The sequence below is a fragment of the Chlorocebus sabaeus genome, chromosome 24 (genome assembly GCF_047675955.1).
Source record: "Chlorocebus sabaeus isolate Y175 chromosome 24, mChlSab1.0.hap1, whole genome shotgun sequence".
Lineage (NCBI taxonomy): Eukaryota > Metazoa > Chordata > Mammalia > Primates > Cercopithecidae > Chlorocebus > Chlorocebus sabaeus.
The window spans coordinates 34,661,732-34,689,255 of NC_132927.1; the positions used below are offsets into that span (position 1 = coordinate 34,661,732).

At 40.2% G+C, this 27,524-nt stretch overlaps 1 protein-coding gene across 2 annotated transcripts; it reads left to right on the plus strand.

Annotated features, from left to right (window-relative positions):
- Positions 1 to 239: 239 nt before the first annotated feature.
- Positions 240 to 27,524, plus strand: PSMA3 (proteasome 20S subunit alpha 3). Of its 2 annotated transcripts, XM_073011027.1 has the most exons (12): positions 282 to 430; positions 3,219 to 3,301; positions 7,560 to 7,683; positions 9,089 to 9,229; positions 12,622 to 12,723; positions 12,799 to 12,872; positions 15,972 to 16,044; positions 18,805 to 18,870; positions 22,869 to 22,915; positions 25,591 to 25,658; positions 26,112 to 26,176; positions 27,371 to 27,524. In XM_073011027.1, the coding sequence occupies exons 1-12, from the start codon at positions 410 to 412 to the stop codon at positions 27,413 to 27,415; spliced, it is 909 nt and encodes a 302-aa protein (XP_072867128.1). In that variant the 5' UTR covers positions 282 to 409; the 3' UTR covers positions 27,416 to 27,524. The 2 variants fall into 2 exon arrangements, with proteins under 2 accessions (XP_007985003.1, XP_072867128.1); XM_007986812.3 differs by lacking the exon at positions 9,089 to 9,229 and having other exon boundaries at positions 240 to 430.

Genomic DNA, 27,524 nt, shown 5'->3' on the forward strand with positions numbered 1-27,524 from the left:
GTGAGTATACGAGCATCTCTCCCTTTTGCTTAAAGAAAGAATACAGTGACGAGGAGGGAATAATAATATAAAAAGATAAATAATAATTCCTAGGAAAGGAATAGAGCAGCTTCTCAGATAAAACGACGCCAAAAACTCAAAGTACGTGAACTAAAGGCGGAGCCTTTGCTTTCCCCAACCCCGCCTCCATTGCTTCTGAACATGCGCGCCGCCAGCCTCTAGCGTCCCGCTTCTTTCCCACAATACTCCTGGTCCTGGGGGCCGGAGCCGCGGAACGAGCTACAGAGAAAAAGGTTATTGGTTGGCGATGCAGCCAATGAGCGGGTCTGTTACTAGTTTGCGGCATCCTGTGGTGTAGGGGAAGCGCTCTAGGCCTGGAATCCTTACGCGTCCCGTTGGGTTTAGCACGATGAGCTCAATCGGCACCGGGGTGAGTTTGCTGTCTCTGGGTGTGATAGTTAACCTAAGGCTTGGGGTTGAAGGGAACTGGGACAGACCACAAGGGTTTCGCGAACCTGGGGTGCTCTAAGACCGCCTTCGGCTGGGTGGGCCACTTGCAGCTGTTTGGAGACCGGTCGTCTTTATCCCCCATATGCTAGGCCTGCGTCTCAGGTGACCATGACTCCTGAAGCTTTTCAGCCCAGGTGTAGCCGGCTTGGCGTCGCCGCGGTGAGGTTTGGAGCAGCTTTGGATTGCTGAGTCACTTTCTTCAGCCACTTAGGGAAACCGAAAGTGGAAACTCGTGGGGCTTGAAATAGTGTGTTCTCTTGAGAACCACCGAGGCAGTGAGATTTGGGATTCCACGGTCTGGAGATCGTGCTTTCTGTGGACTGCGTTTGCCGTTCCCAGGTTGCTGCTGATTCACGGGCCTTCTCTGTCTTTAAGTGTGCAGATCGTCGACCGCTCAGTTTAAGAGTCACTGGAAACCCTATCCGAACAGAACTAATAAAAATGATCTGAATAACTAAATCTGATGAATCCTTCAGTTTTTCCTTTGTCCTTCTTTTTCCTATACAAAGTACCTAACAGCACTTGTAGGCATTTATTCCGTAAACGTTTAAGTGGTTACTTAGGAACTTAACAGCTTCAGACTTTTGATAGACTGTTGAGGATTTTGCAGTGGGACTTGTTAACTTGTTTGGCTTTGCTTTGTTAAACGTATGTATATGTGCAGTTTACTCCTTTTATGTACTTCTCTATATAGAAAATACAGTTTCTACAAGATTTATTGGTTATTTGCACTAGAGTTACTGAATAATGAGTTTCTCAGTTCCTCAATTTCTACTTAACAAGATTCTCATGCTCAGCCTTAAGTTCAAGTACTGGTGTTCTAAATTTGATAATAGGCAATTTATGTCTGGAATGGTTTAATCCATTCGGTTATGAATGCTGAAGTTCTGCCATACTTTTCTTAGATAAGTAAATGCTCAATAATAAATCTTGTAGCAAACTGACTTTGCAATTATATTATTACCTTCAATTAATAGTATTTCATTCTACAAACCTTTTAAAGAATACTTGATAATATAACCATGTGGGATATTTTAGTAACAATGGTAGGGTTAATGATCTGGGTTTAACAGGAAACAGACTCAGAAAGTACCACTGTTGAAGGCTTATCTTCTGTGTTCATTTCTCCCAAGAACTCCAGATATGAATAATTGTTTGTCTGCTTGACATGTCTGTCCACTTGATTGTTTATGTTGTACTGCATGTCAAAGTAGAGCTCTGGGTTTTCTCCTTACCTTGCCATTTTGCATGTACTACAGTCTTCAGCTCAGTGAATGGTCATATGAAAACATCTGTGATTCATCTTTAATTCCTTTTTTTACTTCCAGAACCAACGCTTTAGCAAGTTTATTTTTGTATTTTTTGAGATGGAGTCTTGCTCTGTCGCCAGGCTGGAGTGCAGTGGCACGATCTTGGCTCACTGCAACCTCCGCTTCCCAGTTCAAGCAATTCTCCTGTCTCAGCCTCCCGAGTAGCTGGGACTACAGGTGCACACCACCACGCCCAACTAATTTTTGTATTTTTAGTAGAGACGAGGTTTCACCATGTTTGCCAGGATGGTCTCGATCTCTTGACCTTGTGATCAGCCTGCCTCGACCTGCCAAAGTGCTGGGATTACAGGAATGAGCCATCATGCCCGGCCTCGCAAGTTTATTTTTATTATTTTTATTTTTTTACTATACTCTGAAAAAGTATTCTCTTCTACCTCTTCTCTTGTCTAAGCTAGTACCACTATCTTTGGAACACTTTATCTTTGCTTCTGTTGTTCTCTCTAGAATTCATTTTCCACATAAAGCCAGAATGATGTTTTTTAAAATGTAGATCATACCACTCCCCCTGCTTAAATTCCTCGTTGCATTTAGAATAAAATACAAAGTCCTTATTCCAGCCTGGAAGACCCAACATAATTTGACCCTCAGCTACCTCACTAACAGAGTCTACTCTTCTTTCTGCTGCTTACAGTGCTCGGGACACAGTGACCTTACTTCTGTTTCTTGACTGTGCTAGCCTTATTTCTACCCTAAGATCTTTGTGCCAAATGCCAAGAAGGCTTTTCCTTCATATCTTAAATGGCTAGCTTCTTGTCATTTAGGTTTGACTCAGCCTAAATATTACTGCCCCAGAAGGCCTTCCCTGATGATGTAGTCTGTAGTAGTTCCTTCCATTGCTTTACTCTTTTATGTTCATCTTAGTGCCTTTTCTGATTTACTGCTGTATCTCTAGCACCTAGATTCATGTCTGATTTGAAATTGAAGGACTTAATGAATGAGTGATCACCTTTGTATTCCATGTAGTGGACTAACATAATAGATACTCATTAAGTGCTTGGTGAATGCCAAATGATTTGTTTGAAGTCTTTTAGTTTGTTAATTGCAGAGTTATGGTTACAAATTTAAATGTTCGAACTCCAGTGGTGGTTCTACTGCCCCATATTAATCTTTTTCAAAAATGAGTTTTGTAGTCTGTGTGAAAAGTGTTCTGACTTCACCTGGGACTTGTATCCATTACTCTTCAATAGCTGAAATCTAAGGTATATAGCTTTACCTTAGCTACTGTTGCTGCTCTGACAAGTTTCCCTTTCCTCTCTTGAAAGCAAGGTCTTTATTGGGATATAACATGTTCCTGATGCTTAAGCCATTTAGAGGGGAAGAAACTGTATGGTCATTACTGCCAAAGATAAAAGCTTACTGTTGCCTTTTCTCCTTAAGTATGACCTGTCAGCCTCTACATTCTCTCCTGACGGAAGAGTTTTTCAAGTTGAATATGCTATGAAGGCTGTGGAGAATAGTAGGTAAGAAACATTTAACCAGGTATTACATGTCTCCTTTTATTTTATATTTTGGTGATTAGGCTTTGTTATGTTACTTTGGCACAAATTAGTATATGTCCCCAAATCTCTATTCATTTCTAGATCTCTTTCTAGGCCAGATGTTTTCCATGAACCCCAGTCCTGTATTTCTCGTTGATTCCAGGATTATCCACTTAGATTATCCATGTTGCAGAGTATATAAAATCACATTCATTATCATCTTTTTGTTTTCCATTTTCAAATTCTTGATTTGTATCATAGGCTTCTTTGGCCGTTAGATTTGTGACCTTGTTATTTTTTATGTCTCATACATCTTGTGTTTTAAATGTCTTTTGCAATTAGTCACATGTTCGATTCAGCAAAGATTTTTTCTATGTCTGTTTCTCTTTTGAGACTTGAGTCTCACTCTGTCACCTAGGCTAGAGTGCAGTGGTATGATCTTGGCTCACTGCAACCTCTGCCTCCTGGGTTCAAGTGATTCTCTTGCCTCAGCCTCCCCAGTAGCTGGGATTACAGGCATGTGCCACCATTCCCAGATAATTTTTGCATTTTTAGTAGAGACAGGGTTTCGCCACGTTGGCCAGGCTGGTCTCAAACTCCTGGTCTCAAGTGATCCACTTGCCTTGCACTCCCAAAGAGTAGCCCCAGTCCTGTATTTCTCATGATTACAAAGAGCTGGGATTACAGGTGTGAGCCACCACGACCAGCCTAAATATGATTTTTTAAAAGTCAGATTTATGCAAAGATAAAATATTTTTAAAAGTTGAAACCTTAAAAACGAATGTGTTTTTTTCCTGAATGAAGAAAAAACGCAGCCGGGCGTGGTGGCTCACTTCTGTAATCCCAGCACTTTGGGAGGCTGAGGGGGGGCAGATCACTTGAGGTCAGGAGTTCAAGACCAGCCTGGCCAACATGGTAAAACCCTGTCTCTACTAAAAAATAAAAAAATACAAAAATTAGCTGGGCGTGATGGCACACGCCTGTAGTTTCAGCTACTTGGGAGGCTGAGGCAGGAGAATCGCTTGAACCTGGCAGGTGGATGTTGCAGTGAGGCGAGATTGCACCACTGCACTCTAGCCTAAGCAACAGAGACTGTCTCAGAAAGAGAAAAAGTGAGGAAAGTGCTTTTTTTCTTCTTCTTTTTATAGTGAGACGTAGTTTCGCTCTTGTTGCCCAGGCTGGAGTGTAACGGCGTGATCTTGGCTCACTGCAACCTCCGCCTCCTGGGTTCAAGCAGTTCTCCTGCTTCAGCCTCCCGAGTAGCTGGGATTACAGGCATGCACCGCCACACCCAGCTAATTTTGTATTTTTAGTAGAGACGGTTTCTCCATGTTGGTCAGGCTGGTCTCGAACTCCCAACCTCAGGTGACCCACCTGCCTCGGCCTCCTGAAGTGCTGGGATTATAGGCATGAGCCACCGTGCCCAGCCTAAAAGTTCTTTTTAACGGTCTATGTAACCTGTCTTTGATACACCAAAACTGAACAAATGATAGTTTCTTATTTAAAAAAAAAAAAAAATTCATTTTAAAAAAGAGACATGGTCTCACTGTGTTGCCTCAGCTGGTCTTGAACTTTTGGGCTCAAGTAATCCTCCTGCCTTGGCCTCCCAAAGTGATGGGATTACAGGTGTGAGTCACTGTGCCTGGCCTGTTATTCCTTTTTTTTAAAAAAAACTTTTTTTAGGGGCAGAACATAGGATCTTGCTTTGTCACCCAGGCTGCAGTGCAGTGGTGTGATTACAGCTCACTGCAGACTCGACCTCCTGGTCTCGAGCTATTCTCCTGCCTCAGCCCCGCAAGGTAGTTGGGACTGCAAGCATATGCCACCATGCCTGGCTAATTTTTTGTAGAGACAGGGTTTCACCATGTGGCCCAGGCTGGTCTCAAACTCCTGAGCTCAAGTGATCCGCCTGCCTAGGCCTCCCAAAGTGCTGGTATTATAGGTGTGAGCCACTGCACCCAGCCGAAGTCTTTGAATTCTTTTGAAAATTATTTACCTTGAAGACTGCCTGAGAGGATCTCAGAGATTTCCAGATTTTCAAGAATGTTTTAAACATTGAGGAAGATGTTGAGTTGAGATAATTAAGACAGGCTTCCTGCTGAGCGTGAGCCACGCCTGTAATCCTAGCACTTTGGGAGGCTGAGGCAGGTGGATTGCCTGAGCTCAGGAGTTCGAGACCAGCCTGGGCAACACGGTGAAACCCCGTTTCTACTGAAAATACAAAAAATTAGTTGGGTGTGGCGGTGTGCTCCTGTAATCTCAGCTACTTGAGAGGTTGAGACAGGAGAATCACTTGAACCCGGGAGGTGGAGGTTGCAGTGAGTCAACATCGCGCCACTGCACTCCAGCCGGGGAGACAGAGCGAGACTCCATCTCCAAAAAAAAAAAAGTGACAGGGTTTCAAAATGTTGGCCAGATGGGTCTTGAACTCTTGGCCTCAGGCAATCCTCTCACTTGGGCCTTCCAAAGTCCTGAGGTTACATTCTGACCTGTAGAGCTTAAGTAAGTTTGCAAACCTTTTGGGGAAATTCATTTAAATTAGCAGTGGTGAAGAGGAAATGTATTCTAGCATCCAGGATAACCTCAAAGACATGGAATCAAAAATGAACATGAGGTGTTTGAAGGTTGACAGTGAGGTAACTTCAGTAGAGTACAGAATTTATAACAGGAAATTGAATATGCTCAGGGGGCTCTGCCAGACTCTTAGGAGTTTAAACTTGCAAGGGGAGCTATGGAAGACACCTAAAGTGTTGGGGAAGCAGTGTCAGAAATTCTTAGAAAATTTGTTGTGTGCATCTGTTCATTTTTCTGGGAAGAAATGCCATAGTTTCATCAGATTTTAAGAGACCTGTGAATGACACAATTCCCCTGCTTTTTAGGTTGTGGATCCCTTTTTAGATTATGACTGGCAAAATGAAACAAAGCTAGCAATTAGGCTGGTCTTAGATAAAATGGATTAGAGAAGTAGAAAAGATGCTGTAGTAATGTAGGCCTGAAATTATAAGGATCCCAATGCTGGTATAATTATTGTAAAGAAGTGGACATGAAGGAAATTTTGAAGAAAAAAAATTAATAGTAAATAGAAGCTCAACCTGGAGGATGTAGAGTTTGGTGATGCTGTTACCCAAAATAGAGAAGTTGTGCTGGTAGTCCCAGCTACTGAGACTAAGGTGAGAGGATCACTTGAGCTCCAGACTTCAAGTCAAGCCTGGGCAATATGGCAAGACTCCATTTCTTTAAAATAAAAAAAAGAGGAGAAAGTTGAGATAATTTTACCAGAAAACTGTACAATCAAGCATTGCTTATTTTGTCTCTATTGTTTCCAATCAGAACTACCTTTATCAGAAAGGAACAGAACACTAAAGTGTAACACATTTTCATCTTGAAATGGCAACATGTAATTTCTCCACATTTTACTTAAGAGGTTGTGTGTGTGTGTGTGTGTGTGTGAGACAGGGTCTCACCCTGTTGCACAGACTGGTGTGCAGTGGTGCAATCTTGGCTTACTGCAGCCTCCATCTAACTGGGCTCAAGCAATCTCTCACCTCAGCCTCCCAGGAAGCTGGGACTGTAGGCGTGTACCACCATGCCTGGCTAAGCCAGGTTTCGCCATGTTTCCCAGGCTGGTCTTGGACTCCTGGGCTTACGAGATCCTCCTGCCTCAGCATCCCAAAGTGCCGAGATTACACCATGCCTGGCATTAAGAGGTTATTTTAAGATCTTTTTATTTTAAACAGTTGTAGCAGAACATATATTTTATATACTTATTAGAAGCAATATGTTTATTATGGGAAAATTGGAAGAAAGAGATGAGCAAAAGGAAGAATAAATCATAATTCTTCTACCCAGAACAGTCACTGTTAACTTTTAAGTTTGTATCTAACCTGTCTTTTATATGTCTGTTATGTACCATTTTTAATGGACATGAATTTATGTCATTTGTTTATAACATAATTATCATAAGTCAGACACTGCGCCATATTGTGTTTCATTAGCATTTTTATACTTATATATTAATATATTTTTAGTCAAATGATGTACTAGATTCTGGAGGGAGGGTCACATGATATTTATATGGATTTAATGTATTTATTACACTTCAGTGTGTTTTCTCTTCCTGGTTTTCAAATGTTTTAAGGTATTTGGCATGCCTTAAATGTTACTTATTTTATTTTGGTTTTTTGTAAGTTTATGAAGTTTATTTTCAGTTAAAAAACTGATTTTCTTCTCCTTGTTTCAGTACAGCTATTGGAATCAGATGCAAAGATGGTGTTGTCTTTGGGGTAGAAAAATTAGTCCTTTCTAAACTTTATGAAGAAGGTTCCAACAAACGACTTTTTAATGTTGATCGGCATGTTGGAATGGTAAGGTAATGTTTTAAAATGTTCCTTTTTGTCTTGTCCAATTTCTTTTGAAGTAACTGATTGGAATAGATCACTGTGCAGTCACAAAAGTAATCATAGTGAGTTACTGCATTGGTCCAGTTCACTGTCAAGTAGAAAGGCAGTATTCTCATAACCTTATTAGTGATGGGGGAAAATCCAAGTTGCTGAAAGAAGAGCAGGAGAGGGAGAGGGGTGGGGAGTATGCGTAGAAATGAGATCTTGGCAACACACATCACTGATGAAGGCATATGCTTGAGAGGTGAAGAATCTTTAGCTTTCTGTATCTCTTGTGGGGATCACTGTCACAGTAAAGATGCCATCAGATAACAAACACCTTTATATAAGGTGGAACATCAGGAAAGGATGTTTAATGAAAAGGAAAAGTGAACACATCCATAATAGTTTCATAGGGCATCACTGAAATAAGTTATTCATGCAGTTGGTATCTAAGTTGTGAGGGACTAAATTGCAAGCCCAGCCATATACACTACTGGTATATACCACAGTTACCCTACATAGATGGCAGACTTGGCTTGTAAGAACCAATACCGGGGGGGGGGGGGGGGGGAGAATGAAATGATTCTAATCCGGCCACCTGAAAAGGAAAGGAAGAAAGGAGAATATTTGTATATTAGGTTCTATGCTGGGAGCTCTTTACATAAGTTACCTTGTTTAATTTTGACAATCCAGTGAAGGTTATATCAATGTCATTTTGTTTCTTTTCTTTTTGGTTAGAGACAGAGTCTCGCTCTGTCACCCAGACTGGATTGCCGTGGTTGCCATCTCAGCTCACTGCATTCTCTGCATCCTGGGTTCAAGCAATTTTCCTACCTCAGCCTCCCAAGTAGCAGGGACTATGGGTGCCTGCTACCATGCCCAGCTAATTTTTATGTTTTTAGTAGAGACGGGGTTTCACCATGTTGGCCAGGCTGGTCTTGAACTCCTGACCTCAAGTGATCCATCCGCCTGCCTCAGCCTCCCAAAGTGCTGGGATTACAGGCGTGAGCCACTGCGCCTGGCCTAATGCCATTTTCACAGGTGAAAAAACAGATGCACAGTTTAGTAAAGAAAAGCTGGGATTCAAACTTGGGTCTGCATGTTACTCCAGAACCCTTTCTAAATGAAAAGACACCTTATATGACCCACATCATTCAGCTGATAGCTTTCTTATATCTAAATGAGATTTAATGTTACACACAAACACAAAAGGTACTGGTAAAGTATAACCAATAAACCATAAAGCTAATTTTTCTTCTTCTTCAAAGATTATTTTATCTCAATATTTTTCTCCTGAACAGATTTCTTTATTTTGCTGCAAATGATAGGATTTTATTTTTATTTATTTATTTATTTATTTATTTATTTATTTATTTATTTATTTGAGATGGAGTCTCGCTCTGTCGCCCAGGCTGGAGTGCAGTGGCCGGATCTCAGCTCACTGCAAGGTCCGCCTCCCGGATTTACGCCATTCTCCTGCCTCAGCCTCCTGAGTAGCTGGGACTACAGGCGCCCGCCACCTCGACGGGTAGTTTCTTGTATTTTTTAGTAGAGACGGGGTTTCACCATGTTAGCCAGGATGGTCTCGATCTCCTGACCTTGTGATCCGCCTGTCTCGGCCTCCCAAAGTGCTAGGATTACAGGCTTGAACCACCGCGCCCGGCCATATTTTAATTTATTTTTTGAGGTAGAGTCTCTGTCGTCCAGGAAGGAGTGCAATGGTGCAATCTCAGCCCAGTGCAACCTCCGCCTCCTGGATTCAAGCAATTCTCCTGCCTCAGCCTCGCCAGTAGCTGGGATTACAGACATACGCTGGCACACCTAGCTAATTTTTGTATTTTCAGTAGAGATGGGGTTTCACCATATTGGTCAGGCTGGTCTCGGACTCCTGACCTCAAGTGATCTACCCGCCTCTGCCTCCCAAAGTGCTGGGATTATAGGCGTGAGCCACTGCGCCCAGCCTAGCATTTTATTCTTTTTAAAGGATGAACAGTATTCCATTGTGTATATATACATTTTCTTTTGATTTTTTGTTGTTGTAGTACATATTTTTTTCGTTACCCCGGGTACTAAGCCTAGGACCCAGTAGTTATTTTTTCTGATCCTCTTCCTCCTCCCACCCTACACCCTCAAGTAGGCCCCAATGTCTGTTGTTCCTGTCTTTGTATCTATGAATTCTCATCATTTAGCTTCCACTTATAAGAGAGAACATGTGGTTTTTGGTTTTCTGTTCTTGTGTTAGTTTGCTAAGAATCATGCTGAACAGATTTATTATTGCCAGTGAAACTGATATGTTTTGATGAAATGTGCTAGATTGTAACCTAGCTAGTAGGAGGTGATCTTGTATATTTTTATGTAATAGAAAAAGTTTATGTTTTGAAAAAAATTATGCATAAATATATACACACACACGCAGGCCTTGCTCTGTTGCCCAGGCTTGAGTGCAGTGACATGATCATAGCTCACTGCAGCCTTGTGCTCCTGGGCTCAAGTGATTCTCCTGCCTCAGCCTCCCAAGTAGCTGTGACTACAAGTGTGCTACCACACCTGGATAACTTTTTGTTTGTTTTAAGAGATATGATCTTGCTGTGTTGCTCAGGCTGGTCTTGAACTCCTGGGCTCAAGCGATCCTCCTGCCTTAGCTTCCTGAGTTGCTGAGATTACAGGCATGAGCCAGTGTGTCCGGCCAACATTAGACATTGAGGAGGGTTGGAGAAAATTAAGGCTTAATATCCTCCCTCCTTCCACAGTTGTCATCTTCAAGTGATTTGAGAATTATGTGACTTTATAGTAAGCTTTCTCTAAAGCAATAGAAGATTCTTTAAGTGGTATAACTTACTGGCATGGGTTACCTTGGGGAAGTTATTCTAAACACCCATTTTCTTGTCTGCAAAACAAGGGTGATAATAGTACTTGGCACATACAGTTGTTGTGAGGTTAAAAATTATTATGTAAAATGCTTAACATGTAATGAGTGCTCAGTATCTCTTAGTAATTATTATTACTATTACTGGGTAGCATAGGAAAAAAAGGCTTTTAAAGATTTTGATACCATTTTTAAATTCTGTAACTGTCCTAGGCTAGAGGGTTTCAAATTTGGTTGGTTTATGGTACCATAAGTGTCCCAGTAGTTTTTCTCATGGCTTCTCTAGGCTAAAAATACCTAATGGTTTCGTTTTTAAGTATTTAGGTCCAAAGAACTTAGTGTTTACATCCTAAAAACTTAGTAGCCATTTTTTAAAAAAATACACATACAGTGAAAAATATTTTTATTTAAAAATTAAAATGTTTTATTTCATTTTAAGCAACCAAAATTTCTAGTATGTACACTGCACAACTTCCCAACTTTGGATGCAGCCCCTGTCATTTCCTGTTTCACACTGATTTTTGCACATTACTTACTTTTTTTCATAGCAACCACTAACAGCCTAGCTTCTGAAAGATGTGAAGGCATTGAAAGGAATGTAGTAAAATGATCTAATGTTCAAACTGAACTACTTGGACATTTTTCTCCAAACTTAAAATATGCCACACTAGGCTGGGCGCAGTGGCTCACACCTGTAATCCCAGCACTTTAAGAGGCCAAGGCAGGCGGATCACCTGAGGTCGGAAGTTCAAGACTAGCCTGACTAACATGGAGAAACCCCATCTCTATTACAAATACAAAAATTACCCGGGCTATGGTGGCATGCACCTGTAGTCCCAGGTACTCGGGAGGCTGTGGCAGGAGAATAGCTTGAACCCAGGAGACCGAGGTTGCGGTGAGCTGAGATTGCGCCACTGCACTCCAGCCTGGGCAACAAGAGCAAAACTCTGTCTCAAAAAAAAAGAAAAAAGAAAAATATGCCACACTAACATGTGATTTCACTGCAGTGCCTGAGGGCTTCTCGGCACATACATAGTAACTGCAGTTCTGTTTTTTGTTTGTTTGTTTGTTTCAGATTATGAAATGTTTTAAATTTCAGATTTTTGGATTAGATATCCTCAACCTGTAATAACTTTAGAGAAAAGGTCAAAATTGGGGCAGGCACAGTGGCTCACACCTGTAATCACAACATTTTGGGAGGCTGAGGCAAGCTGATCACCTGAAGTCAGCAGTTCAAGACCAGCCTGGCTAACATGGCAAAACCAAACTCTGTCTCTACTAAAAATACAAAAATTAGCCAATTCCAGCTGCTGGGGAGGCTGAGGCAGGAGAATCCCTTGAACCTGGGAGGCAAAGGTTGCAGTCAGCCCAGATGGCGCCATTGCGCTCCAGCCTAGGTGACACAGTGAGATTCTGTCTCAAAAAAAAAAAAAAAAAGATGAAATCTGACCAAGATCCATGGTTTTTTTTCTTTATAATGAGGTAGTAAATCAGGGGAAGAGGATTTATGATAGAAGTAGTCCTGAATATTGGCTAGGCACGGTGGCTCACGCCTGTAATCCAAGCACTTTGGGAGGCCGAGGCGGGTGGATCACCAGGTCAGGAGATCGAGACCATCCTGGCTAACATGGTGAAACCCTGTCTCTATTAAAAATACAAAAAAATTAGCCGGGCGTGGTGGCGGGCGCCTGTAGTCCCAGCTACTAGGGAAGCTGAGGCAGGAGAATGGCGCGAACTAAGGAGGCGGAGCTTGCAGTGAGTGGAGATCAGGCCACTGCACTCCAGCCCAGGCAACAGAGCGAGACTCTGTCACAGAAAAAAAAAAAAAAAAAAAAAAGGAAATAGTCCTGAATATATGAAGTTATACTTAGTAAATTTCTAAATTATAATTTCATACTCAAGCATCAGAATGCCTTGTAGAGAGCCTTTAAGCCAAAAAAGTTTTATTTTGAATGGTAATACTTGTTAAAAAAATTTAGTAAATCTATAATAATTGCAAACTTTGATTTGTGATAGGAATGTGTTCCTCTAGTAAATTGGTGATTTTTTTTCAGGCAGTAGCAGGTTTGTTGGCAGATGCTCGTTCTTTAGCAGACATAGCAAGAGAAGAAGCTTCCAACTTTAGGTCTAACTTTGGCTACAACATTCCACTAAAAGTAAGTTGATAACATGTTGAGAAACCTTTTGGACAGTAATAGAAGTTTATTAATAAGCTCTTCTTCCCTTCATAGCATCTTGCAGACAGAGTGGCCATGTATGTGCATGCATATACACTCTACAGTGCTGTTAGACCTTTTGGCTGCAGGTATGAAATTTTGTGAATTATTCAAAAGGCAGATCTGTACTATAGATAATTATTATGTTCCCCAGCATCTTAGCCTTTTACATACTTAAAAATAGGAACTCTTATCGAGAAGTATTAGGGCAATTATTAAATAAAACAGTGTACATAGAAACTACTTGAGGCTGGGTGCCATGGCTCACGCCTGTAATCCCAGTACTTTGGGAGGCTGAGGTGGGAGGATCCCTTGCGCCCAGGAGTATGAGACCAGCCTGGCCAACGTAGTGAGAACCTATCTCTACAAAAAAATTTAAAATTTAGCCAGGTGCAGTATCACATGCCTGTAGTCACAGCTACTTAGGAGCTGCTTGGGAGGATCATTTGAGCCCAGGAGTTCAATGGTGGAGTGAGTTGTGATCATACCACTGTACTCTAGCCGGGCAATAGAGACTCTGCCTCTACAAAAAAAAAAAAGAAAAGTTTGAATAGTGAAAAGGACTATATAGATCTGAAGTGATTATAAAACAAGGAACTGATAACAATGACTTTAATCTGATTATAATAAACTCTCTGGTATTAGTCCCTGATATTCTTAGGTAATTTTAAATATATGCTGTGTTAACATTAAGCAGCCAATTATACTTCAGTTTTCTCATTAATTTCCATCTGATATACTTTAAGCCTGTAGGTAATATGCTATTAAATGGAGATTATTTTTGGCAGTCAGTAATTAGTCCATACAAAATTACATCTCACAATTCCCATTAAGCACAGTTTTTCTTTCTGTTAAAGTGAAGTGCTGATACTTTATTTTGGGGTGAAGTGGGGATTCAGCTGCATAAAGACCTGCAATAGGTATAAATATTCAAATTTGGCTTCACAGAGAAGACTTATGACTAGATTTTTCTAAAATGAAAAGACATGTTTGGCTTATGACTTAAAAAAAGTCAAACATGTTTGGTCAAAATAGTGCATATACTAACATCTGAGTACTCAGCTGTAGTCCTACCTTTGAGTTGTTTATCATCAGTCATATTTAATTACTAAGACAGATATTAAAGAAAACTTGAGTTTTATTCTATTGGTAATGTTACATTAGTGTTTTATGTTTTGTTTTACTTTTTGAGACAATTGCTCTGTCACCTGCGCTGGAGTGCAGTGGTGCCATCATGGCTGACCACAGCTTTCACCTCCTGGTTCAAGCGATGCTCCTACCTCAGTGTCCCGAGTAGCTGGGACCACAGGCATGGGCTACGATGCCTGGCTAATTAAATTTTTTTTTTTTTGTAGAGATGGGGTCTCACCATGCTGCTCAGGCTGACATTAGTCATTCTTAAGCCTCTCACTTAAATTACATTATGAAACACTTTGCTTTCAAACTATGTAGAATACCTTTCAACTGAGCTCTGAGTTCATCAAACTTCTCTCCTCTTTTCAAGGAAGTAAAAATAGTAGAGATAACTTTTTTTTTCCCATAACTTTTGTTTTTTTTTTGAGATGGAGTCGCCCAGGCTGGAGTGCAGTGGCACGATCTCGGGTCACTGCAACCTCTGCTTCCCGGGTTCAAGCCATTCTCCTGTCTCAGCCTCCTGAGTAGCAGGGATTACAAGCACCTTCCACCACGCCTGGCTAATTTTTTTATTTTTAGTAGAGATGGGGTTTTGCCATGTTGGCCAGACTGGTCTTGAACTCCTGATCTCAAGTGATCCGCCTACCTTGACCTCCCAAAGTGTTGGGATTACAGGCCTGAGCCACCGCGCCGGGCCAGAGAGAACTTTTTCAGTAAACATCTGTTGGGCACTAAGTTAGTCATAGATGTGGAGACACAGGTGTGAAGTCACACTGATAAAATCTTAGAGGTGATATGATAAAGGGACAACAATTAGGGAACAGAATGTTTCTGGACAGGAGGCAAGGAAAAGAGTGTGAGCTGTAAGGAGACTTGGTAGTTGCAAGCACAGGAACTGGTATGAAAATATTTGGGCCAGAGATAGTTAAGTATGCTTGGTGTGTAGAGTATGAGGTTTAGAGATGATATTGAAGATGTAGGAAGGGGTCCAGTCATGTAAAAGTCTGTGTTCCATGCTGATTTTCAGCAAAGAAAATGTTGGCTTTAAAATAGTGACAATGAGCTATATATTCTGAAGGATAAGTCTCATATCAGGGTAGAAGATGGATGGAAATGACGGTAGGGATGGGAATTGAATAGTTAAAAATATTCCGCATATGAGATGATGTGTAAGATGGTGCTGGTTTCTTTTCTACTCTAAGGCAAATATAGTCGTCCCTTGGTTTTTGTGGGGGATTGGTTTTAGGACCTCCCATGAATACCAGAATCCAAGGTTGCTGAAGTCCCTCATATAAAATGGTTAAGTATTTGCATATAACCTGTGCATATCCTCCTATATATGTTAAGTCATCTCTAATTACTTGCAATACCTAATACAGTGTAAATAGCTGTTACACTATATCGTTTAGGGAATAATGACAAGAAAATCACAGTTGTTCAGTACAGAAGCAATGTTTTTTGAAAGTTTTCTATCTGTGGTTTGTTGAATCCACAGATGCAGAACTCATGGAAACAGTGCCCACTGTATGTTGCAATTTCAGAAAATCAGTATTTCATACAATCAGCTAATAGCCTAATTTATTGAGCATAGAAAAATACACTGAACCAATTCTGATTATTGCAGAGAAATGACTGGCAGGATATTGGGAAATAGAATGAAGGGTAGAAAGGATTTCACATGGATTCAGTATACTCTCTGCCAGGAATTTTGTTCCCTTGACCTTTTTGTGTTTATGCCTTATTTTTTGGGCCCTCTCATTAGTTTCAATTTTCATCTATCTTATCATTACTCCTTTCCCTGTACTGCTAGACTTTCTAGGAGACCTTAATCAGAAAGATTAATATTAAACAAACAAAAAAAGCTACATGAATTTTGAATAATCTCAAGTATGTACTAGTTTTAATTATTTGAAACCACTGTATGAAAGTACTATGAGTTATATGTATATTAGTAATTTATCTCAGAAACAAAATATAATTGCATTTTAATCATTTTTTCAAAAATACTTTTATGTTATTGCCATGGTTTAAGCTGTTTGTATACTTTTATGCAGTTTCATGTTAGGGTCTTACAGTGTGAATGACGGTGCGCAACTCTACATGATTGACCCATCAGGTGTTTCATACGTGAGTACTTTTGAATCATTTGAAATTCTATTTTAGTTTAATGGTATTTCATTAGCATTTAAGTCTCATTATAAGATTATATGAAATTTTTAAAAAACTCATTCAAGGAATTTTTTTTTTTTTTTTTTTTACAACAACCTCTTGTCCAACGGCATTTTTTTTTTTTTCCTTTTTGGTGGAACAGGATCTCACTCTGTGACCCAGGCCGGAGCACAGTGGCGTGATCCAATGGCTCATGTTGGATCTGATGTTGATCTAACAACAGTTGGATGAGCACAGCGGCTCACTGCAACCTCTGCCTCCCAGGTTCAAATGATTCTTTTGCCTCAGCCTCCTGGGTAGCTGGGATTACAGGTGTGCACCACCTGGCTAATTTTTTTGTATTTTTAGTAGAGACAGGCCTTTGCCACTTTGGCCAGACTGGTGTTGAACTCCAGGCCTCAAGAGATCTACCCACCTGGGTCTCCCAAAATGGGAGTATTACAGGTGTGAGCCACCGTGCCCAACCATGTTTTCTTGTTTATCATTAATAACCGATACGAGGCAGAGGAAAGATTTGTTGTTTTCAGTATGTTATTTATAGAAGCTATACAGTGCATATAGTATTTTGAATATGTGATTTTCCTTTTTTACTATAAACACTGTCTTAAAACTGTATTTAATGTCTTCTTTTTTTTTTTCCTCACTCTTGCCCAGGCTGGAGTGCAGTGACACAATCATAGCTCACTTCAGCCTCTTAACTTCAGGGCTCAGGCGATCCTCCTACCTAAGCCTCCCAAGTAACTGGGACTACAGGCCCATGCCACCATGCCTGGCTAATTTTTGTATTTTTTTGGTGTCTGTAGAGACAAGGTCTTTCCACGTTCCCAGGGCTGGTCTCAAACTCCTGGCCTTAAGCAATCCTCCTGCCTTGGACTCCCAAAGTGGTGGGATTACAGGCATGAGCGTCCATGTCCAGCCATGTCATCCCTTTTCTTTTATTTTATTTATTTTTAAGATGGAGTCTCTGTCTCCCAGGCTGGAGTGCAGTGGCTCGATCTTGGTTCACTGCAACCTCCTTTGCCTCCTAGGTTCAAGCGATTCTCCTGTCTCAGCCTCCCAATTAGCTGGGATTACAAGCATATTGCCACCATGCCTGGCTAATTTTTGTATTTTTAGTAGAGATGGGGTTTTGCCATGTTGGCCAGCTGGTCTCCAACTCCTGACCTCAAGTGGTCTGCCCACTCCAGTCTCCCAAAGTGCTAGGATTATAGGCGTGAGCCACCGCACTGGACCTAATTTTGTTTGAGACAACGTCTCGCTCTGTCGCCCAGAGGCCAAACCTCTGCCTCCCCAGTTAAAGCAATTCTGCCTCAGCCTCCCGAATAGGCTGAGATTAGAAGCATGCACCACCACACCCGGCTAATTTTTGTATTTTTAGTAGAGACAACGTTTCACCACGTTAGCCAGGCTGGTCTTGAACTCTGGATCTCAAGTAATTCGCCCACCTTGGCCTCCCAAAGTGCTGGCATCACAGGCGTTAGCCACCTTGCCCTACCTTCCCTTTTAAAGAGAAGGTTTAAATGTGATTTCTAAGAGCTTTCCCTAAATTATTATTATTATTTTTTGGAGATAGTCTTGCTCTGTCACCCAGGCTGGACTGCAGTGGTGTAATCTTGGCTCACTGTAACCTCTGCCTCCCGGATTTAAGGGATTCTCGTGCCTCAGCTTCTCTCAAGTAGCTGGGATTACAGGCCTATATCACCACACCTGGCTAGTTTTTGTATTTTTAAAAGTAGAGACGGAGTTTCACCATGTTGCCCAGGCTGGTCTGGAACTCCTGGCCTCAAGTGATCCACATGCCTCGGCTTCCCAAAGTGCTGGGATTACAAGTGTGAGCCACCGCACCCAGCCTATTATTACCGCTTCTTAACTGTTTTCTTGAGATGGAGTCTCACTCTGTTGCCCAGGCTGGAGTGCAGTGGCGTGGTGTCTGCTCACTGCAACCTCCAGCTCCCAGATTCAAGTGATTCTCCTGCCTCAGCCTCCCTAGTAGCTGGGATTACAGGCACCTGCCACCACAGCCAGCTAATTTTTTTGTCTTTTTAGTCGAGACGGGGTTTCACTATGTTGGCCAGGCTGGTCTCCAACTCCTGACCTGAGGTGATCCGCCTACCTCGGCCTTCCATAGTGCTGGGATTTCAGGCACCTGCCACCACAGCCAGCTAATTTTTTTGTATTTTTAGTAGAGACGGGGTTTCACTATGTTGGCCAGGCTGGTCTCCAACCTGAGGTGATCCGCCTACCTCAGCCTTCCGTAGTGCTGGGATTACAGGCATGAGCCACTGCGCCCGGCTGTGCATCCTTTTCTTTAAAAAAATTTACAAAATAAAAACATTGGGGTTTAGAGTACTGAACTCATAGGAATTAACTTTATTTCTGTGTCTCAGGAATATATAATTTCATTTTTCATTTTCATAGTGCTAAAATCTTTCCCATTCATGTTCCCCAAAATGTCTCAAAGTGTATATGATTATGCAATTTAAATATTTTTGGATATACCTCTATTAAAAATAGAGGTAGTTTTAGAATTGTTTAGTATTTTAATATTTTTGAGCCCTTTGGCATTCATCAGAATGTGTTTGACTATACTTTTCCATACTTGCTTTTAAAAGTCATTTAACATCCTTTCACTAGGTTATAAATAGAAACATTAATAGTCATTAATTATATATGATAGCATACTAATTCAGTGATTATATATTTTTTTTTTCTAAATAGGGTTATTGGGGCTGTGCCATTGGCAAAGCCAGGCAAGCTGCAAAGACGGAAATAGAGAAGCTTCAGGTAATAATTAATGCTTGAATTTTTACTACATTGTCATCCTAATGCAGTGAAATTTTATCACCACAGACATTTCAGTCTAAGGCAGGGATGTCCAATCATTTGGCTTCCCTGGGCCACACATAAAATACACCAACAGTGATGAGCTTAAAAAAAAAAATCTCGTAACGTGTTCAAGTTTGAATTTGTGTTTGGCTCTGCGCCCCGTGGCTGGAGAAGCTTGGTTTAAGGATATAGTGTGGTTTGATGTTTAGAGTAGAGCTTTATGAGGCTGCTAAGTCACTGAATGTGAAAGCTGATAACATATCTACAGAGTTGTGTTATACATCCCTTTATGATTTTTAATAACTGCTATAAAGCCTCAACCTAGAAAAACGCAGCTTTTGATGAGATTTCACAAAATCTTTGAAACCTATTTATGAATCTATGTGAGCTCTAGTTTGAAAATTTTAAAATTTTGAGTTAATAAAATTATATTTTTCCTATATTCTTTCTTTCTTTGGAACACAGCTTTTATGTCTGGCTGTGCTCCATTGGTTCTCTTAACTTTGCTCCTAGCCACATAAGGCATAAATTTTAGCCTATACTCTTACAGCTACCCACTTATTTTTTCACAACATACAGCTATTAGTGTGAAAAAGTTTTCTTAAAAGCTTGGTTTTCCTTTTAGCCATACATTGATCAACTTAAAGACTTCATGGATACTGTTTCAGTATTATTGATGACCTGTCAGAAACTTGCCTAAAAAGCAGATGTACAATTTATCAGTGTTTTGGTAAACTGAAGTGAGATAAAATTTCACATACATTTAAATGTTAATGCTGTACTAGAATCTTTCTCAACTACTCATTCAACTTATTTAAGACCTGCTTCTAGAAAATACTTATTTGCGCTTGGCATTTATACAATGCTGAGTTCTAGAACCATCTATAAAGCCTAATTTGTTTCGTATTTTAGTAAAGTTGACAAAAGGATCTTAGAGGTCATTTAGCCCAAGCTCAGCTGCAGATTAAACACACTGCATAGGACCACAGAATCAGCTGGTTCTGAACAGTATCCAGACCTTATGAGTCTTAGACCTACGTTCTTTTCCATTGCACACTTACTAGTCTGATGCTAGGTTCCTATCTTCTACTCTTTTCCTTTTGTTTTCATCTCTCCATACTATTATATGGAAATTTGAAAATTAGAATATTTATACTAGTTGAGGGGGATTACCCCTGTAATACCCTACCAGTTTGGTAGGCCAAGTTGGGAGGATTGCTTGAGCTCAGGAGCTCCAAGACCAGGCTAGGCAAAAGAGTGAGACCCTATCTCCTAAAACAAAATGTTAGCGAGGTGAGGTGGTATGTACCTGTAGTCCTAGCTCCTTGGGAGGCTGAAGCAGGAGGACTGTTTGAGCCCCAGGAGTTGGGGGCTACAGCGAGCTGTGATCACGTCACTGCACTCCAGCCATGGCGACAGAGCGACACCTTATCTCAAAAAAATAAAGGAAATTAGAATATTTAGAGCAGTTACTATCTTTCTGTAGTTAAATCCTAGTAAGGAATGGGAAAAACAGTAAGTCCCAGAAAAAAAGTCAAGAAAAAAAATCACTTTAATTGAGGAACACTTACAGTTTGTGACAAAATTATGCTGTGAATCAGGTGTTACAAATTATGGCCCACTGCCTGCTTTTGTGTAAGTTTTATTGGAACACAGCTACATTCAGTCCATGGCTACTTTTAGAAAATACAACAGTAGACTATAACATTTGGAACAGGGAACAGAAACCAGAGCCATACAGCTAATAAACCTGAAAATATTTACAAGTTGATGCTTTACAGAATCCATCTGCTGACCCCTGCTCTGTATCATTGTTCTCTTCTGATAGTTTACCAAAAAATAAAAACTTTACAAACATATGTAAAAATATATTTGCCATTTAAAATGTGCTTTTCAAGTTTGACTTTGTAGGATGCAGTTAATTCACTAAATACAGAACTTAACCAATAAGGGCAAAAATTTAAAGATCAGTATTCTTTCCCTTCCTGTGATCACCCTCAATTTAACATGAAGAACTGTAAACATCATAAGCTTACAACAAACTCACCTAGTTAGACTTCAGTTAACCACTTACACATCCCCCTCCCCTATAAACTATTTGAAAAAAGCTGCAGGCATATTGCATCCCTAAATACTTTATTCTCCTTATACCATTATCAGACCCAAGTATCATCTAACAGTCCATAATCAAACTGCCTGAGCAATTTCTACACTGCCTTTTTAACTGTTTCAAACTGTCGAGGTTCACGTTTTCTTCCTTAGATCTCTTTTAGTCTTTTTCTTCCCCAAATTTTTTTTTTTTTTTTTTTTTTTTTTGAGACGGAGTCTCACTCTGTCGCCCAGGCTGGAGTGCAGTGGCCAAATCTCAGCTCACTGCAAGCTCCGCCTCCCGGGTTCACGACATTCTCCTGCCTCAGCCTCCGGAGTAGCTGGGACTACAGGCGCCTGCCACCTCGCCCAGCTACTTTTTTTTTGTACTTTTTAGTAGAGACGGGGTTTCACCGTGTTAGCCAGGATGGTCTCGATCTCCTGACCTTGTGATCTGCCCGTCTCGGCCTCCCAAAGTGCTGGGATTACAGGCTTGAGCCACCGCGCCCGGCCAAAATATTTCTTTAAGAGTCTATGCCACTTGCCTTTAGTTGTACCCAAATAATGGTTTATCTATTTCCTAAGATTAGTATTCTTAAATTTAGTGTTTTGTTGTTGTCATTGTTCCTTCTTCCTCATGTGGTTGTGCAGGCATAGCTTGAGCATCCAGATTTCAAAATTGAAAAAGAAAAAAAGATAATCTAGCTTAAATATATAGTAGTTGAATCACCTAAAGTCTAGACTGCTGTATGAACACCTGTTATCTTTCACTATATTCCATCATCCCCCAATGTATCCACAATAGATGAAGGGCAGTTTGCATAAACATTGCTTTGATCCTGTCATGTCTGTTCAGAAATGCCTGTCTATTCAGAAACCTGTATGTCTGATGATAAAATCTTGCACTGGTTACTATCAAAACCTAACGGCATACAGACTCCTCAACTAGGCCCTAGGGGTACTTTTCTACCTTGATTTCCAAGTGTTCATTGAAAGAATGCTTAATTCTAATTTGGAAAAAAGCTTTTGGCTTCCCACTTCTGCTTTATACGTTCATCTCTCTTGAAATCCAATCCAATCCAATCTATATTCTAAGAACCTGCTCAAATCTTGGTTCTTCAAAGCTCTCCCTGGTATTTTGCATTTTTGCTTTGAATAGTTCCACAAAGGATGATTTGTTACTCCTTCCTTCATCTTTCTGTATCTTGCATATAGTAGACATTAATGATTTGTTTGCATTTTATTAGCCTAAATTGGCTATAAAGATAATCAGATGTCTTCTCCAGTCGTTCAAACTTCAGGTCAGACTTCAGATTTATAGATGGCTGTGGATTTTTATAATTTTATCACAAAGTTAGTGGTAACTATAGGATATCTCAGAATATCTTTTTTGGTGTATAAACTTTTTTTTCTTTTTTTTTGAGACGGAGTCTCTCTGTCGCCCAGACTAGAGTACAGTGGCGTAATCTCGGCTCGCTACAACTTCTGCCTCCTGGGTTCAAGAGATTCTTATGCCTCAGCCTCCTGAGTAGCTGGGATTACAGGGGCACACCACTTCCGTGCCTGGCTATTTTGTAATTTTAGTAGAGGCAGGGTTTCACCATGTTGGTCAGGCTGGTCTTGAACTTCTGACCTCAGGCAATCCGGCTGCCTTGGCCTCCCAAAGTGCTGGGATTACAGGCGTGAGGCACTGCGCCTGGCCTGGCGTATAAATTTCAAAACATTAAAATATGAATCAGGAAACTTCGATTCTGGTCTTTTTCAGACTTCAGGTTATTTTCCTTGGTTTTATATCTGAGTATAAAAGTGAAAATAATTACACAAGTGGAAAATGTTCTTCTGATGAATATACATTTTATTTTCTGTAGATGAAAGAAATGACCTGCCGTGATATTGTTAAAGAAGTTGCAAAAATGTAAGTTGAAATTTTTCTTACCATCCACAAAAGTATTTCACTTGACCTTTGCATATATATATTACATTAATCCTAAGAGGCTGTTTTCCTGTAAAATAACTTAGTGTGTTTTAGAAGGTAAATTTAACATTCTAAGAAGCCTCACGAAGGAGGAAAATGTTTTCAAGCCACATTTTTTAGTAGTAATGAATAGGATGGGAAAAATAGCTTTTGACAAACTCCTGTTACAGGTTAAGGACATATAATGTACCATTAGGGCCTTAATTTGTTAGCTCCCAACTTCTCAAATCTCTTAAGTACTACTACTAATAATCTTAGATTGCCTCTAAGAATGCTTAGAAACTTTATAGGTTTACAACTAATTATTTCCATACATGATCCACGAAGCTGGCTCATTTACATAATCTGTTTATTTGGGAAAGATATGTTTCACTTTTTCAGGTTTATTATAAAAGTTCCTATAACAAGGTAAGAGCAGTATTACAAAACATTTCAAAAACTAGCTTAAGAAACCCTGAATAGTTGATGACAGGTATGTAAACTAGAATACTATTAATATGTAACAGGTATTTAGACAGTAAGCAATAAAAAAGTCAATTAACCTGGGTAGTGATGTTTCAAAAATTTTTTTATTCTTCTAGATAAGAGTGTAGACATTTGGTATTACAAAGATTCCAACAAAACACGTTGTATAGCCAGCTTTTTAGATTCAAAAGTTATATTCAGATAATTCATAACACCTCTAACTATTCCACATTAGAACTACATGAACAAGGTCTAGTCAATCAGCTCTCTGTACGGTAGTGTCTCAGGTTTTACATCTAACAATACAAGGAAGAAAAAAAATTCCAATGGGCTCTATTGTATAATAAACATACTATTTACATGACACTCAGTCTCTTAATAAAACTGGTCCATCATTACTGCTACTGCCTTTACCCCTCCTGCTTCCTCCTCCCCTCCACCCTTCCAGTTTCAGTTGTGAAGCAGGCAGAAGCCATTCTAACGGCAACATTAGGAACCAACATACAGCAGAACTGCTAAGAAAGGAAGTCATTTATCTTCCTTGAATTGTGTAGTATTTTATCATGATATACTCTGTTTCCTTCACTGAACCAATCCTTTGAAGTGCTTCTGGAAATCAGTTCTTGCCATCTTTTATATTTAGGTATAATGATAGTCATCTATTAAGTGTTCCATGTTAGGAAAGCCATCCCTTCTTCATTTAAGAAAATGGAGCAGCATGTTATCTTTTACTTCTAAAAAATTGAGATCCTCTCATATTATAGCAAGGTTTTAGAAGACCCTCCAAAAAGTAAGGTGTGTAACTCAGTGGAAAGTATTAGATAAAAGCTATACTCTGCTACTGTACTTAATTTCTTGATTTTTTTTTTTTTTTTTTGAGATGGAGCCTTGCTCTGTTGCCCAGTCTGGAGGGCAGTGGCACAATCTTGGCTCACTGCAAGCTCCACCTCCCATGTTCAAGCAATTCTCCTGCATCTGCCTCTCAAGTAGCTGGGATTACAGGCACCTACCACCACGCCTGGCTAATTTTTGTATTTTTAGTAGAGACGGGCTTTACCATCTTGGCCAGGCTGGTCTTGAACTCCTGACCTTGTGATCCACCTGCCTTGGCCTCCCAAAGTGCTGGGATTATAGATGTGAGCCGCCACACCTGGCCTCTTGATACTTTTTATGTTACTTTAATATGTTGCATGGCAGTGCCTCCTTCTTTGCTGTAATTTGTAAAGTACTACAATGTGAAGGCCAGGTTTTGTGGCATATAAGCCATTATAAAATGGACAAGGAGCTTAAAAAGACTACTGACAAGCAGCTGTAGGTTGAAGAGACCATAATAATTGCAAACACATAAATTAGTTGGTTTTACCTATTTATTTGAAACAGAGTCTCAATCTCCTGACCTCATGATCCGCCCACCTCTGCCTCCCAAAGTGATAGGATTACAGGCACGAGCCACCGTTCCTAGCCAATTAGTTGGCTTTAAAAATATTAAAATTAATGGGACAAAAAATAAATTTCCTAAAAGGGCACAGTTAATGACACTTCTTCCTAGTGAATCCATTTTCTTTATGAGGTATCTTTTATAGTTATATCTTTTGTTTTTTGAGACGGAGTCTCTCTCCGTAGCCCAGGCTGGAGTGCAGTAGTGTGATCTTGGCTCACTGCAACCTCTGCCTCCTGGGTTCAAGTAATTCTCTTGCCTTAGCCTCCTGAGTAGCTAGGATTACAGGCACCCACCACCACACCCAGTTAATTCTTGTATTTTTAGTAGAGAGAGGGTTTCACCATGTTGGCCAGGCTAGTCTCAAACTCCTGACCTCAAGTGATCCATCAGCCTTGGTCTCCCAAAGTGTTGGGATTACAGGTGTGAGCCACTCACTGCACCCACCCAAGTTATATCTCTAAAGCAATGTGCAAAAATAAACTGAACTTGGGTTGATTAGATATACTGAATATTTGTTGGGAGAGCAAATGTTTCATTTCAGTCCCTGTGTAATTTGTCTTCTCTAATGTTAAATGCTATGTAGAATGTGTCTGTGTAATTGTATAATTTTATTATGGATGGACATTCTAATTTGTACTGACTGTGGATCTGTGAACTACTACAATGTTTGGAGGTTACCAAAATCTTACCTTTCCCTTTTCTGTTCTAGAATTTACATAGTACATGATGAAGTTAAGGATAAAGCTTTTGAACTAGAACTCAGCTGGGTTGGTGAATGTAAGTTATTTTTGTACATTTATTTGCCTTAGGAATTATCTGTACCACAGCTAATTTACAACTGGGAGTCCTTTCTAAAATAATGAAAGCTAAAACAAATTTACTAGGTTGTCTAAATGAAGGGAAAGTTCTGCTTAATAATTGACTTAAGCTGTGAACAGGTTATTTTTTGAAACATCCATTTCATGGTTTTAAAGATACTATGCTATAAGTTAATGCTCAGGATTTATAAATTATAGCATAATTTACTTTCATTTTCATAAGAACTTAATGTGTAGGCACATATAATCTCACGTGGAAGCAGCACACTAAAATATTTTAGTATTACTCATAGTACAACTTTGCAACCCTAGGTGAGGCAGATCTGTGGATTGGGTAGATCCTGTGGTATACTGCAAGTTACAATACAGTACTCAATTTAAAATTCATTTACATATGTGGCTTAATTTACAGTAACTAATGGAAGACATGAAATTGTTCCAAAAGATATAAGGGAAGAAGCAGAGAAATATGCTAAGGTAAGCCACAGCACAAAAACTTCTCTTGGCCAGGTACAGTGCGGGGAATCACTTAGCCCAGGAGTTCAAGACCAGCCTGAGCAGCACAGCAAGACCCCATCCCTAATTTAAAAACAAAACAAAACAAAACAAAATCCTCTAACCAAAATTGTGTTGAATAATATAAATCAACTTGGGTGGCTTCTATTAAATATCACTAATAGTTCAGTTGAACTAAGGATAGAAATTTTCTAGGTTATCTCTAGTGGGTACAGTTGCCTTGGTTCCAAAAAAATTGTGGGGGGTTTAGAGTGCAGAGTTTTTTTAGGACTTTTAAGTATATGTTCTTTTTTTTTTTTTTTGAGACAGAGTCTTGCTCTGTCACCCAGGCTGGAGTGCAGTGGCACCATCTCTGCTCTGCAACCTCTGCCTCTAGGGTTCAAGCAATCCTCCTGCCTCAGCCTCCCCAGTAGCTGGGATTACAGGAGCACGCCGCCACACCTGGCTAATTTTTGCATTTTTGGTTTCACCAATAATACAGAGACGAGTTTTCACCAGGCTAGTTTCAAACTTGACCTCAGGTGATCTGCCTACTTCGGCCCTCAAAGTGCTGGGATTACAGGCTTGAGCCACTGCACCTGGCCTCTTAAGTATACATTCTATCAAAGATACAGTCATTGCATGTTAGAGCAATATTTGCTTAATTATCTTTGCGCAGGTATCTTTTTTTATTTTTTGAGACAGAGTCTCAAAAATCACCCTTAGTCTTTTTTTTTGAGACGGAGTCTCACTCTGTCGCCCAGGCTGGAGTGCAGTGGCCGGATCTCAGCTCACTGCAAGCTCCGCCTCCCGGGTTTACGCCATTCTCCTGCCTCAGCCTCCCGAGTAGCTGGGACTACAGGCGTCCGCCACCTCGCCCGGCTAGTTTTTTTGTATTTTTTTTTAGTAGAGACAGGGTTTCACTGTGTTCGCCAGGATGGTCTCGATCTCCTGACCTCATGATCCGCTTGTCTCAGCCTCCCAAAGTGCTGGGATTACAGGCTTGAGCCACCACGCTCCTGGCCTTGCGTGGGTATCTTATTCTAGAACTGTTCATTCAGTTACAAGTAAAGGAATTTAACTACTTAACTCAGGTGGTTGTAGCTTAACTTGCCCACAGGTATGGAATATAACAATTTTAAAAATCAATTTTAAACACCTATTTTCTCTTAACAGGAATCTCTGAAGGAAGAAGATGAATCAGATGATGATAATATGTAACATTTACTCCAGCATCTATTGTATTTTAAATTTCTACTCCAGTCCAATGTAACTATTTAGCCCTGGATTATACATACTGTCCAATTTTCATTAAATTTTTGTCTTATAA